Source organism: Hipposideros armiger, unplaced genomic scaffold (assembly GCF_001890085.2).
Source record: "Hipposideros armiger isolate ML-2016 unplaced genomic scaffold, ASM189008v1 scaffold_308, whole genome shotgun sequence".
NCBI classification, from domain to species: Eukaryota; Metazoa; Chordata; class Mammalia; order Chiroptera; family Hipposideridae; genus Hipposideros; species Hipposideros armiger.
Window position 1 is genome coordinate 1,375,140 of NW_017731658.1, and position 15,614 is coordinate 1,390,753.

The window sequence follows — 15,614 nt, forward strand, 5'->3', positions numbered from 1 at the left end:
TATCCTGAAGATTTATTCTAATGAATCTAGAAGATAATATGTTTAAAGTGCCTAGTATAATGTTGGACCCAAAGGTAAATTTCTTCACTCTTCTCAGCACTATCTCCTACAAACACACAAACTTTACCTTGACAGAGCTCCACTACACACCAAAAGGATGATTCTAGCTGAGCTGAGCATTAAAACCATCTGGGGTGTTCTTAAAATATATCCCAGAGATTCTGGTTTAATTGCTCTGAGCTGAAAAGCAGTTGTGGGTATTTTTTAAAGCTCCACGTGTGATTCTAATAGGCACTTGGCTTTGACAAGCTATGACCAAGTCCTTAGCACTCATCTCAGCCTCTTAGGCTTATCATTATAGGACAGAATGAGGCTTAGCTGAAAAATAAGTATTTGTTCTTTATTAGTTTTTGGTCGGGGGGAGGGACGTCTGTGTCTGGCTACCATTTGTGTGCTTTCTTTTGTCATCTTAGAACGTTAAGAAGACTTTAAAGCAAACATAACTTGTTCTAAACACTTTCAGGTTTACTTGTCTTCCCTGCTTACTTTGTTTTCATTGGAAAGTGTTTCTGTGGAATATGAGGGTAAGGGTACAATTGAGATTTTGATTCTCTATAGATGGATATCCTGTTGTGAGCAAATATGCTCACCACTGCCTTTTTGCCTCAGATGTTCTGAAGATGAGTTGAGTACTAAAAGCAGCCTATAATGTTGATCACACTCCCTCTAAATAAAAAAGGATTACTCTCACTGCTATGCTAGCTATAAACCTCCTAATTAATAATTTGTGTAATTTTCCTAATATTAGTGTCATGGAAAGAGAAAAAAAATTCAGGTACCTGTTTTTGTGTGGATTTTCTGAATTGTTTAAACATTGTATTTAGACTATGTGGAAGATTTACTGTATAAATTGACAAAACAGAGAGCTGTCTTCCTAGAACACTTTTTTTGCAAGCTTCTTTAGAATGTCTGGTTAAAGAAAATTACCACCTAGTTAAATCATGATCAATATGTTGCTTAGTTTTCTAAAAAACAAGTAACTTCCTATCTTTTCACATTTGCCTGCATTCCAAAAAGGGATAATGGATTATGTGTTATTAGTGGATACATTTTAGAAGTCGTCATATTGTAAAGGAAATTTTGGTTCACGTGTTTCCCCAAGTGTTTGATCCAAACACATTTTAGTTATAATGCAAGGAAATTTATTTTGTATATCACTGTGCAGATTATCCCTAAGGATATTGATATTTTATCTCACATGCATAGGTTATAGCATTTCTATGGTATGACTCCATGTATCAGTAACAAGTTTATATTTGTATATAAAATCAAATGATTCTTTTTGGGAAGGTTGCTCTTTAGTAGCATTTAGTGTATAGACATTTTATACTAAAACTTTTGCATTATAAATTTCACAATAGTGTTTTGTGAGTATATTAATCAGGATAATTAGTACTAGCTGCTACACCAAACAACTTCTATCCCTCAATGGCTTAGCACAGTAAGAGTTTGTTTCTGATAGACACAATGATTTATAAAGGTCAGACAGCTCTCCTCTAAGTATCAAGGATGTATGCTTCTTCGATATTGGGGCATCATTATTTTCAAGATGGGACCTTTATGGTTTCTGAGTGAGGAGAAGACAGAACATTGATTATTTACTTGACAAGTTCTGTGGCCAGGCCTGCAAGTGACACATGTCAATTCTTTTATTTCTTGGCAAGAAATTTGTCACATGGCCTCAGATTAACTGTTGGAGTGGGAAAGTAATCCTTGCTTATGACCAATAAGAGAAATCGGGAATGGTGAGAAATGTCAGTCTGTGTTCTAAAGGCTATGCAAAAACCCATCCATACACATGTTAAGGAGTGCTCTCCTTCCTTGGATAAATCTCTCCTAAGCAGGTATTACTCAATCCAAGTCTTCTATTCCATTTGCATAAGCCAAAGAATACCCCATAAAGCCAATACATTGACCAATGCTGAACAAAGAAGGCAGAGAAGATAGTTCTCTGTTCATTGATGGTTTTTTGGGGTTTTTTTCCCCCTAGATTATCTTATTCCAGCCAGTCCTCCCATCATTCCTAATATCCTACTCATTAAGGGGTACTTTTCCCCACTCTGCCACAGGCTACCCTTGACCATTGCACAAATTTCTGTATTAATTTGTTCATTCAAATACTTACTAGGCATGCACCAAATGATAGGCAATGGGAATCAAACAGACAAAATGCCCTGCCCTCCTAGAGCTTATATTCTAGTGGGGGAAATTCATAAAGAGCATCATAAACAGATAAGTGAAAATTAGAAGTATGTAAGATGCTAGTAAGTGTCATGGAGGAAAAAAAATTATCAGAAGGAAGTTGAGAAATACAAGGGTGGAGGGGGGAATTTTTTTTTAGTAGAGTCCTCAGGGAAGGCTTTACCATGAAGATGACATTTGAGAAAAGACTGGAAGATTATAAAGGAAAGAGCAATGCTGATATCTGAGGAAAAGTCATTCCAGGAAATGAGAACAGCAAGTGAGAGCCTCAAGTTTATTTGATGAAAAGCAAGAGGAGCAGTGTGACTGAAGCAGAAAGGGTAGCCAAATAGAATATGAAGTCAGACAAGTAAGCAAGGGCCAGAGTTTGTAGGACCTCTAAACTTCCATAAGGACATTGGCTCTTACTTTGAATGGGAAACCACTGGATGTGCATACACGTGTACGTTTAAAGCTGAGGGGAGATATGATCTTACTTTTGCTTTTATAAAAGAGTCACTCTAGCTATTATGTCAAGATAAGCAGAACATGCTTCTGTGTGGAGTCACAGAAACTACCTAGGAAGTTGTAGGAGTAATACAGGGAATAGATGCTAGTGGTTCAAACCAAGGTAGAATCAGTGGAAGCAATGAGAAAGGTTGAATTCTGGAGATAGTTTGAGGTGGAGCCCACAGGATTTGTTCATGAAATTAATATGGGCTGTAAAGCAGGGAAGTCAAAAATTGCACCTAAATTTTGGGAAACTTATAGAATGAAATTGCTACTAATTGAGATGAAGAACGCTAGAGAGGAAGCATGTTCTGTATAGGAGGACTTAGAACTCAGGTTTGATGTGTGACATTTGAGAGACCTTTTAATGTATATGTCAAACTAGTCAGTGTGGATTTGAGCCTGGAGTTCATGGGAAGAGAGGTCCAGACTGGAGATACTTAATTTCTTTGTAGCTCCTTTTTCTAACCTAAAAAAGAAAGAGGATAATAACGGCACATATACCACTGGACTGCTGTGTGCCTGACAATAGCAAATCCTCAGTAGGCCAGTCAGAGACTCTTTAGTGAATTGATTTAGTTAAAATGAGTCAACATAGAAATGAATAATAAATTTAATTTAAGTAAACATATTTGGTTACATACTTTTATTTTTTCCACAGCTATTTTTAATATCATCTTTTTTTCCAATTTGTTTATTTCAATGTGCATGCAATGTTCTTTCTTTTTAGGATATACAAACTCCAAGGATATTACTTAATTATGTAGCTGTATAATTTCAGGTTAAATTAAACAGTAATCAGAATTTTAGCTAGCATGTATGAGCAGATGCCATTTTGACCATTTTAAAAATTAAGCTACTCTGATGGAGAATAAAAATCAATGATAAGATATGTTATTTTGGAAGACAGTACAGTAATTCCTCTCCTACTGGCAGTCTTTAAATCCAATAATTCAAATGAAATAATTAATTTGCATTTGTAATAATACATACTGAAGGAAATCAGTATGGAATGCAAAGGAAACACCTAACTCATTTGTGGATTATTCAACAAACAGATATCTCAATATTGGATTAGCTTTTCATTTTGAAAGAAAGGTTTCAAATTCAACTTGATTCTCCCAGACAGAAACTCTGTCCCCTTCATTAATTAGTCAGCCATAACCTAAGAAGAAAACATAGATAAGAACTAGGAGTGCTGCTCCAACATGGGAACTCACTGAGCAAATGCTGAGGAGATCATCATTATCAATGCAATGGAGGACAATGTCATTTTGCTCATAAAGGAAATATAAAATGTCTTAAAGTGTTTAAAAGGAGCAATGTAACCTTCCAAGGAAGCTACTTTTGTACAAAAAATTTATACTTTACCCTTTTAAATTTTGCAAACAATATTATTAGACACGAGCACAATTACAAAAAAATGGCATAGGAAATAATTACTTATATTATAAAATATGTCCTCTATAATAAAATAAATACATATAGTATATATTTATATATGATATTAGGTCTTTATGAACTCATAATATAATTACTGATACTCTAAGCATGAACAAAGAAGTTTCAATAGCATGCCAGAAAAAAAATAAAAGAAAATAATTCAAAAGAATGTTTAGACAATCTAGAAGATTTCAAAATCCTCACCAAAGTAATTTCAAAACTAGTATAATAATATAAATCATATTAGAGTACTAGTATAATACCAAAAGAAATATGAAACAAGGGACTATGATTTCTCAATTGAAGACATTAAAAATATAAAGGTATCACAATCTGAAGAGCTAATAAAAGGAAAATGAAAAATTAGCTAAGTCTTTGAACTTTTCATTTTTTCATATCTGATATTTAAAGAGCTGTTCTGAAAAATTATCTATTCCATTACATCTCAAATGTTCGTGATGCATTGTCTACTCTAACACAGTGAACCATATTCTATCTGTACTGTGAAAATTGGTTACTACCTATTAAAATTAATACTTTGGAAGATTATAATATATTAGTTGTAACTCATTAGCTAACTCATGAAACGAACAGCCAGCATTGGTTGTCAGACAAAATGTTAATTGCATTTCATAAATGTTAGCTTAACCTTTTGACTGTTGCTAAATGTGCCACATACGTGGGTAAAGGCAGTCATATGTTGCATATGATACAGCATATAGTTCTTAATTTCCCGAGGGCAACATTTCCTATGGAGATTAGCGGGATGGCTTTTATTCTTCCCAGAGCCTTTTATTAGCACAGCTGCAAGAATTTCTAGTCATTTTGTGTCATAGTATTTCAACATTAGGGAGGTGGATTTAGACAATAGATTCAGTATGGAGAAGCCATCAGCTTCCTTTTACCCCTTGATATTAGCCTCAATGTGCAATTGAAAACACTTTCATATATAACAGTTGAATAAAATCAGTTGACTTTATTTCAAGGGAACTGTGATCAAAACATAACAACATCAGTAATATATATTTTGGATATAAATAACTGGCCTTTTTGTCCCCAGAATTTCTTTTGCATGGGTGGTACCTTTAGGAGGGCAAGAGTTTTTTCTTCATCTTGAACTAAAACCTGTACTTTTCATTAAATGTTAGTCCAATTCTAAACATTATTCACAATTTTTAGATCTTCCACCACCACCAGACCCCCCTCCAGGTCAGGGTTTAAGGCAGCACATAGGCCCGAGCCAGCATGCTGGTAACGTGGAAAGCTCAACAGAGAGAAAAGGAAGCTCTCTGGAGAGACAACAAGCATCCAGCTTAGAAGACACAAAGAGCTCACTGGAGTGTCCAGCTAGAACGTCCCTAGAGTGGCAGCGACAAACCCAGGAATGGATTAACTCCACAGAACGCCAAGAAGATATACGGAAAGCCCTACACAAACAAGGTGTCGGACCAGGTGTGTTCTGCACAGTCCCAAGAAAGTGTGGACTTTTACCCTTTTTTTTTTTACCAGGTATTTTAGAAATGGCAGCTGTTAAGTGCATCGGAAACACATTTGCCTCGAATCGCTAATTGAAGTTGGCATTCCACAGCCCAGCTCACCAGCATGTCCTACTAGGGACTGTTCCTCATGTTAACCTCTGCATAGGACCTTTGAGCCCAGAGACCCCCACCTCCATCTGTAGTGCTTAGGAGACAATTTGACTTTTTTGCTTTTAATGTTTATATTGAGTACTTTTGAGGGCACAAAATTTGATCTTTAGTGTCAGTTTAAACTCTACCTTCAACTAGCTTATTCATTTTGACTGAAGAAACTAGTCATTTTGAAAGGAAAACCCACTTCAGTCAAATAGCAAGATTAATTAAACTAACAAAGTTACAAAAAAATCTCCATTATAAAATCCTCATGTTAGAAAAGGTTAAACTGGGCCAACACTTTCTCTAACACTTTCATTTATTTTAGTTGATTGTTAACAATTCAATGAGGTGTGTTCTTGTTTATAAATCAAGTTTCATGGAAATGTCATAAAATACATGTCATGGTTTGAGGTTGGAGTTTTTTTGGTGGGGAGGGCGTTAGGCCTGTTATAGAAATGAATTTTCTGGAACATCTCTTTTTATGTCAGGATTCAGTAAGTATCTCACACACACACACACACACACACACGTGCACACACACACCACACACATTCAGAGTTTCCTTATACATTCATTTATTCATTTGGACTGAATCTTTTCTAGATATCACTTTTAGCCATGCATTTTCAGTAACTATATTTTGTCACAAGTTAGCACTTAGAGTTTTAGGAAATATAATTTATGCAGTGGCCAAAAGATGATAATTTTCATACTTAGGTTCAATAAAATATTTTAAGAATGCTGCATCATTCAGGTTGTGAGAGAAGAATCTTGTTATCTTTGTCATTCATTAAAGATTATCTAAGGAAAGAAATACTAAATTCAGTCAGCATGTTTTTAGTCATTTAATCACAGTAATAATGGCCCCTACCTAGAAAGAAAAAAAAAAGGGGGGGGGGTGGGGGAGGGAGTGGGGGAAGGGGAAGAAGGAAGGGGGAAAGGGAGGGAAGGAGGGCAAGAAAGAGGGAAAAAAAGGAAGAAATAAAGAAAAAATATTTCAAAGTATTAAGTGTTTAGTAATGCACATCATGAGTTATTTGTGGAGAAATGGTACATAAAAAGAATATCAACACATTCTGTATTAAAATGTATGAGTTTCTCTTTTTCTATTAAGGAAGAACACAGCCTATCAAATTATGTATTTCTATCCCAAGATATAACAGAAATTTAACAAGCTTATTTTAATAACTAATATGTACATAGTTCTTTATCTAAGTTGAGAAAATGTTGCCGTAATTGAAAATCAAAACTATGTTTCTTCGATCTTAATAGACAAATTAAATTGGAGCCTCACTGAACTCCAGAAAATATTCTCCAAAATGCATTTGTTAAACAGTATGGCTTGTTGTATGCAGATCTTTTATAATAAATTTAAATTTTGCAAATGATATGTAATATTGTACCTTATCCCAAGGTCTCTTTTAATTTAATCCTGTTTCAGTTTCATATCCTAGGAAATGTTGCTTGAACATCGAAATTCCTTTAATATCTTGGACTTATTAAACCTCCAATTTTTAATTTTCTTAAGGAGCAAAATGGTCAAATAGTTTACCTTCAGCTAAATATTTAAAGTTGTTTTGCCAACATGTTGCTGTTTAACTTAGCCTTTTGTGTGTGTTTTGTTTTGTGTTTCTTTCCCCCAGAGGAGACCTTGGTGCCCTACAGCAAGCCCAGTTTCCCGTCTCCAGGAGGCCACAGCTCATCAGGAACAGCTTCTTCTAAAGGATCCACTGGACCCAGGAAAGCCGAGGCATTGAGGGGGGGCCACCAGCGCAATGCCAGCGACCTTCTTGACATAGGATATATGGGCTCAAATAGTCAAGGACAGTTTACAGGTGAATTATGTAAGTGCTTTAGGACATTTCAAAGGTTGTGGTGATTCAGAAAGAATATTGGGTTAATAACATAGGGGAGGAAAATTTTTGTCCTCACCCCTCTTAGGCTGGGTCTGAAATTAAACTGACAAAGACAGATGAACAGGAAAAAAGCATACACATTTTATTGAAGTTTTACATGGACATGGGAGCCATCACAAGAGGATGAAGACCCAAAGCAGTGACCAGATTGGGAAGCTTTTCTACCTTTTAGACAAAGAAACGATACATGTGTGAAGAATATACAAGACAGAGGGGTCTGGGCTAGAGGCAGGAAACGGTGAAGAAGTAACTAAGAAGATACGGGTTAGTTTAACAAGGTTTATTTATAGATTACTCGGCCCCAAATTCCCAGGCTCCTGATCAGAAAGTTCTCCTTCCTCCTGGTACGGGAGGGGGAGGGGAGGAGGTTCCTTTCACGTGGGAGTTCTAGGACCTGTTTCAGGGAAGAAGGGTGAAGGGGCAAGGTCGCCATGACCTTCCTGCTTGTGCCGGTTCCTCAAAGTCCTTCAGCTTAAGATATTCAGTATGCCAAGGTGCCATATCTGGGGGTAGCATTTCCTGAACCCCATCAATGACATTGGCATAATAAACAAATTTCAGAATAGTAGAAAACTTGCTCTACTATGACAAAAAAAAATCAAATATGATTTTGAGCAGGTTTGGTCATAACTTTGACCATGGCTATTTACCGTAGTCAATGAAATTCATATCTCTTCTATTTCAAGTTGGATTTCTATGATACAAAAAAAGTTTTAATTTATGCAGTTAATCTGAATACTTACAAGTTCATTAAATACAGTTCACTTTGTAGTTTTTTTTTTGTTTTTTTTTTTTAAGATTTTTATTGAGGAATTAGGGGGATGGGAACAGTGCTGGGGAATTGGGGAAAGGGGAACAGACAAGTTGCTGTCGTTTTGTTCTTCAATCTAGTTGTGGAGGACGTTGCTTCACGGGCCCAAGTTGGCACCATCATTGCGCTCTTCTCTGGCGAGGCAGATCAGTCACAGGCTTCTGGAAGGCCGCTCACTGCGGCTGCTGGCCGCTCACGCTGGCTGCTGGCTACACACGGTAGCCCATGGCAATGCACTGCCACAGGGGCTGTAGCCTACGCCTTCACCGGCGACTCATGGCAGCCCAGCTCCAGGTTGAGCTGTTATTCAGCATCTTAGCTGTGGAGGGCAGTGTCACTGGCCCTCATATGTGGGATCCGAACCGGGGCCCTCTAGCATCCCAAGCGAGTTCTTAACCATCGGGCCACTCGGCCGGCCCCACTTTGTAGTTTTCTTTGCCCTTTTAACTCAGTACAATAAAAAAGGGAAGCATATTGACTCATAATTTTAAAGAAAAAGGAATTCTTTATTTTTAAATTTGGGGAGTTAACTTTGAAAAGATGATCTTCGATTTTAGTTAATTTGTAATATTTTGATTATTATAACATATCTCAGAAATAAATTTCTCTTTTTAAATAAAGAACTGGCATTAGTATTTTGATAACTAATCTATTTTCTAGATATAAAATACTAAATAACAGAGAAAGATAGGATGTCTCAGTAAAAGCCATTGAATTCACATTAATTTTATCAGGAAAGTTAACAATTTTGCTGTCCAGTGTCAGAATTATTTGTTCTGAATATTTTCTTGCTGAATATTTTCAACTGTTTGTTTGAATAGAGTCCAAAAACACTGCTAAGGAACAGCTCTGCGTTCCAAACTTTTCAACTACTTATTGGTTATATGAGCAGACAAAGTAAGCTACTTCCCTAATCTTGTCTCCTTACCTGAAAAATGGCATTACTATTATGCTCACATTGCAGACTGGGGGATGTCGTGAGATAATGAAAAGTAAAAGGACTTTCAAAACTGTGAAGTTCTTTGTTGATGGAAGTTATTATTGTCTATTACTAATTGAATTATTATTAAGATATGTTCATTCAATTCATGACTACTTGGATTTTTCTTTAACTTTTATTTTGGAGTAATTACAGACTCACTGAAGTGCAAAAATAACGCCACTTGGATTTTAAATCTCCAAATTCTGCAAGAGTTTTGTTTTGTTTTTTCCCCACTTCCTATATCATTCAAGTAAAATTGCTTAAATTCAAAAACTCACAGAATCTATTTGATGATGTTATCTTTATTATTGGTTGGCTTTGGTTTTGGTTTTTGCTGCTCAGAATAAAAGAATACTTAATTTAAATGCAAACTTATCTCTGATTTGTTTTTTTCTCTCTCTAGAGTAACTGAGAGGAGACATGCAAAGCTGCTCTGAAGGACCATCAGGTCTGAACTCATGGAAGTGATGACACTAAACAGTGCAATGAACAATTTCTTTATTTATGTACTATTGAAAGAACTGTAAATGCAATGTAAAGACACACAGCCACACATATCCCACAGATATTTTACTTGTGTTCTTCTCTTACGTACACCACCCACCTTAACTCTTTCTTGTCAGGAGTATATAAAAAAGAAAGAAAACAAAGCTCGCCCTCCAGGAAGAAAAGGATTTTCCTCTGTATATAATTTCTTTTGTGCATTGCTATGCAAGCTCACTCTTTTTAGCTCTGTTCATATTATTGTCTGTTCTTATTGGTCTGTTGTACTATATGTGAATTAATAGGCTGTGGTGCCATATATTAACTTTTAATTGTGTAACTTTTATGTTTAAATTTTGCACTGCAATTTTATTTGGTGATAAGCACAAATCTCTACTCCTCGTGACATGAAGAAAAAGACTGAATGTGAAGGGAGTGTCTGTACTGTAAGCTAGGTTGGGTATTGCTGGTTGTAACGAATCACGTTAGAAGGTTTTGGTTGGGGTGTAGAAATAGGAAGATGCGAAGGAACGGTGGTTGTTGGCAAAGTCTTCTTTGAACACCAGGGACTGAGTCAATAAAAAAAAAAAAAAGGCAGAAAGGTGGCTTTTACCATGACAAAAGCAGGGGTCAAAAGAAGGAAGTTTAAGTCTTAAGACTGAGTAGGCACTAAAATATACAGGTAGCAAAGATGTACTAAACTTACTTAAAAAGATAAAAGGTAAATGAAAGTTATATTTAGAATCAACATCACCTGTCATCATAATTGACCCATCTGAGAATTACAACAAGCAAAAAAAAAAAATTAAGGTGTTTCACAAGAGCTGTATTTATATTACAGTTTTTTAAAAGAGCATTTTCTGAATTACCATAATTAATCTCTCCAACTCATTAAGCCAGAATATAATATGATGTTCCCCAAGGAAACAAACCAAATGAACTCGAGAGTATCCAGCAAATAGTTAAAGAGGCAATTTATTATTAGGACATACTCGGGCTGCTTCTAAATACAAAAACTCTATTGTAATATCTTGTTTCATCTTTCTGATACATGTACAGTACATGCTAGAGGAGAGAGCTGCATCACTTCGATTCATGACTTTTAAAAAATAATGCAGTCTATATACAATTTTGTGTTCCATTTGATTAAGAAGTGAAGTTTATGCCACCAAATGTATAGCCAAATCGTTAAGTGCTTAAAAAGCAGTGCTCAGAGTATGTTCAGTTCACCGTCAGTAGATTTATTGGAATAAATATTTTATGGTATATTCTCAGAAATTGGCTACCAACTAAAATATGTTTGACCCATTTTGAATGAGTAAATTGAAAGAAAAATTGAAAAGGAGAAAAATGCATGTTTATACACTTTTTAAATAAAACCAAACCTCATAAGTGGACATTAATAACAGTGTCCTGCCTCATTTGTTTTCACGACTTTTAGAACAAAAGGTTCTGAGCATCAGTCATACATGGTCAAAGTGAACATGACTTTGAAATATACGTTAGCTACTGTACATGTATAGTCAATCAGTCAAGTAGAAGAGAACGCACATGAAATTTCCACATGTGGCATTTTCCCATGCGCTGCCTACACAGCTGTAAATTCTATTTCTAGTTTTACTTTCTCATGTTTTCCCTAAGATGTGTTCAGTAGTTGGTAGTTTAAAAACATACCCAATGTAATGATAAGGATCAATTTTCATTCGGGACCCGTTTGAATGACAAACCACGCTTTGTGCATTTTTGGCTCAGTCACCAATTGTATGTCGTATTGTTACAGCAATGGCAAGATTAACTGTGTCCATCTTTTTTTATTTCCTGAGACTGCATCAATACATGCAAGGGTAGAGAAACATAATGTCTTTTATGGGCCCCAATATCTTGGTGCCGTGTAGTTTATTTTTTCACTGAGGAGAAAAATAATTCTGAGACACACATGTTAAACACTTTATCATCTTTCTCCCAGAAGTATCTGAATTTTAATGCAGTTTGATTTCTCTGGAACAAAGAGACTGGGGAAGATGAAGAGTTTCTGGTAAGAATGACTACATACTTCACAACAGAAGGAAGTAAGGAATTTAAATTTGATTCATGCAGCTCCCTACTTCACCTCTTTCTGGGTAAAATCAAACAAAGTTTTGTTCATTTGTGTTTTGTCTTTACATTCCTCTATAACCCAATTATGTTAAAACTTTAGTTCATTACACATATTACGCATAGCCTCTGACCCCTAGCAATTGGCAGGTGTATGTGACTAATAAACCGTGACTTCAAAAACAGAGTATGTGTATGCACGTGACTTCTGGAATAAGGTTGGGTATGCATCCTTAGTGTCTCCAGTGCATAAAATTAACTCTCGTGGTTAGATTATGTCAGTGCAGACCTTATGGTTTCTTAGAATGTTTTTTTAAAGTAGTCCACATTCCCTGTTAAATCTAGTTTTAAATGAATTGGTTGATCAAATCTTGCACGTGAAATGCCATTCTCAAATAGATATACAGGAAGATTAAAAACTGTGGCTAGCCAGATTACTTCAGGAACACTGTCAAAAAAGCAAAAGCCTTTGTCAACTCCCTATAAGTCAAAGTAGCATTAGGAGAATACAAACATGTATGAGAACTACCACAATTTTTCATTTTGTAGCCAATTAAATGACTGGTTAGAAACTCGCTGAGCTCACTCTTCTGCAGGTCTAAACAGAGGCCCACATAAGCTGTCAAAAGGAAATCTGGGAGGGAGAGAATGTCATCTTATTTTGCACTCCCCGGCAATGCTACTGTGCACAAGCACAGCCCCATTCTTAACCTGCAAAGCCTCCGTTAGGGAACTACCAGAATCCATTGTCCCAAGTCACGTATGCTTCAGCGTATGCAGGCAGAGCTGAGCTACCCCTTCTCCAAATCTTTTACATGAGACATTTTTTTAAGTAAGATGGGGGAGTACAGAGGCATGAAACAATTGATTCCTTCTCAAGATTTGAATTCAGTTCAAGGGAGAATATAGGGAAAGCGAGGCCTTCACATGACATATCATATAACCAAAGGAAGAAAAAACATCGCAAGTTGACTTGCTTTGGATAACAAAACATTAAATGGTGTTCTATGTCATAGTTTAATGCTCTGGTTACTTACATATATTTTCAATGGAATTTGAGTTGAAAGTTTGCATGAGCTTGATAGAACACCCCCCCACACCAAATTCCTATTCAACTAATTTATGTAATTGTCCATTGACAACATAATTATAACAATACCAATGAACTCAAAACTGTGGTTTATCTTCTCCCCTGGAAAGTGATTGTATGTCAGTATTAAAGATATGCAGAACCATGAGATTCACTAATTTGTTCATCTGTTTCTGTGTATTGTATTTATAGAATTACATGACAAGAATTAGTGTAAAGCAATATGTCTTTCCACATTATCTTACAGGTAAAGTTACTTTTATTTTGCTTCTCTACTATGTACTTCAAATGAAACACCATACATTTTTTTAAATGAAGTTCAATTACTAATTTATCTTCTCTTATAATTTTCAAAAGCATTTATTGTGACTTTAACGTGTTGCAAGATAAAGGGATTTTGTGGCCGTGGATAGACTTTTTATACTTTGTTTTATAGATGGATCCTTTTTTAACTGTAGTTTGTTTAAGTCACCAAACAGCGTCCAAAATCTTAATGTGTTTCATTTGATGTTGTTAGATCAGAAAAGAAATTGGCATAACATTGATTAATAGTATTGTCAAAGAATTGTGTATTGTGTACTCACTGGGAAAAAATAAAATATATTCACATTTCAAATTGTAAAACAGCCATTTATGTAAAACAAACGTGTTTGTAGACAAATCATAAACAAACCATTCTTTCACTTTTAGAACTTTACATTAATATTTTGTGACCAAATGCATAATCTCCTTTTCTCACTCACTTATGGTTTGGGCAGTGATAAATAGAAATTGGCATTCATTTAAAGTAGTGACTAAAAGACACCAATGAAAAATGAAAAAAGCATTTCAAATTAAGATTTCGCTCTACTAACACCACTTTCCAGATCTGACCCCATAAAGACCTTCAGATAGATAAAATACAAAGTTCTTGTCTATAAAATTACTTAACAATTATACACACACACACACACGGTGCCCAAAAATGTATACACATTTTAAGAAAAGAAAAAAAGTATTAAAATTGTAATACTCAATATATACTGATAACGAAAGATAAATACAAGTCACGTTTGACTTCTGCAATTACAAGGGGTGCTCAAAGTGGTTACCATCAGTGTCCAGACACTTCTGATTATGGCGAACTACTGCTTGAGCAACGTTGACCAAAGTGTCCACTTGTATACATTTTTTTGGCATCCCCAGTATATACATGCATGAGAATTGGAAGAAAGTGGTTCTTACTTAATTGCTTTAGAATAGCTAATAACTTTTTTTTCTAAGGTGATGGATATGTTGAAAAGCTATTTTAGGGACTGGGTAGAAAAGAAAAATTCCCTTTTTGTTGTACTTCACAAATATTTCATTCTTTTTCATTGTTAAGTACAGTTATAAGATCAGATTTTCTCTAAAAAATAAAGTTTATGTGTTTTTTTTAATTTTTATTTACTTATTTTTTTATTTTTAAAATAATTTTATTAAAAATATAGTTAGCATAGAAGATTATATTAGTTTCAGGGGCACACCATAGTTATTCAACATTTATATATCTCAAGAAGTGATCACCATGATAACTCCAGCACCCATCTGACATTGTACCACGCTATTACAACATTATTGACTATATTCCCCATGCTGTGCATTACATCCCTGTGACTTATTTGTTTTATACCTGGAAATTTGGACCTCTTATTGCCCTTCTCCTTCGCCTCCCACTTTTGAAATTTTTCAGTTACAGTTGACGTTCAATATTACTTTATATTAATTTCAGGTGTACAGTTTGATATTTTTATATTTTACGGTTAGGCATATGGTTAGACATTTTTATATCTTAAGAAGAGATAACCCTGACTAGTCTAGTAGCCACTGGGCATTATACATAGTTATTACCATATTATTGATCATATTCCCTATGTTTTACTTTATATCCCTATGATTATTCTGTAACTACCAATCTATATTTCTTATACCTTCATCTTTTTACCCTGCTCCTCCAATCTCCTCCCATCTATCACCCCAACAAATTTAATACCCATCTGACACCATACATAGTTATTACAATATTATTGACTGCGTTCCTTATGCTATACCTTACATCCCCACAACTACTGTGTAACAACAAATTTGTACTTCTTAATCCCTTCCCCTTTTTTATTCACCCCCAAATTCTTTCTCTTCTGGCAATCATCAATTTGTTTTCTGTATCTATGAGTTTGTTTCTGTTTTGTTTATGTTGTTCTTTAGATTCCACAAATGAGTGAAATCACATTGCATCTGTCTTTCTCTGTCTGATAATCCACTCAGCACAATACCCTCCAGGTCCATCCATGCGACCGCAGATGGCAAACCCATTCCATTCCATGGCCAAGCAATATTTCACTATATATATATATATATATATATATATATATATATATATATATATATATAT

At 35.2% G+C, this 15,614-nt stretch overlaps 1 protein-coding gene across 15 annotated transcripts in view; it reads left to right on the top strand.

The window, feature by feature from the left end:
* Positions 1 to 11,423, top strand: part of ROBO2 (roundabout guidance receptor 2) — a 1,367,338-nt gene extending 1,355,915 nt beyond the window's left edge. For 8 of the 15 annotated variants that reach the window (XM_019659930.1, XM_019659932.1, XM_019659928.1 and 5 more), the window contains 3 exons: positions 5,374 to 5,646; positions 7,472 to 7,672; positions 9,941 to 10,943. In XM_019659930.1, the coding sequence (XP_019515475.1) occupies positions 5,374 to 5,646; positions 7,472 to 7,672; positions 9,941 to 9,942 (476 nt within the window). In that variant the 3' untranslated portion in view covers positions 9,943 to 10,943. Of the gene's footprint in view, positions 1 to 5,373; positions 5,647 to 7,471; positions 7,673 to 9,940 lie in introns of all 15 variants that reach the window. The other 7 variants (XM_019659938.1, XM_019659941.1, XM_019659940.1 and 4 more) reach the window with 3 other exon arrangements.
* The last annotated feature ends 4,191 nt before the right edge of the window (positions 11,424 to 15,614 follow it).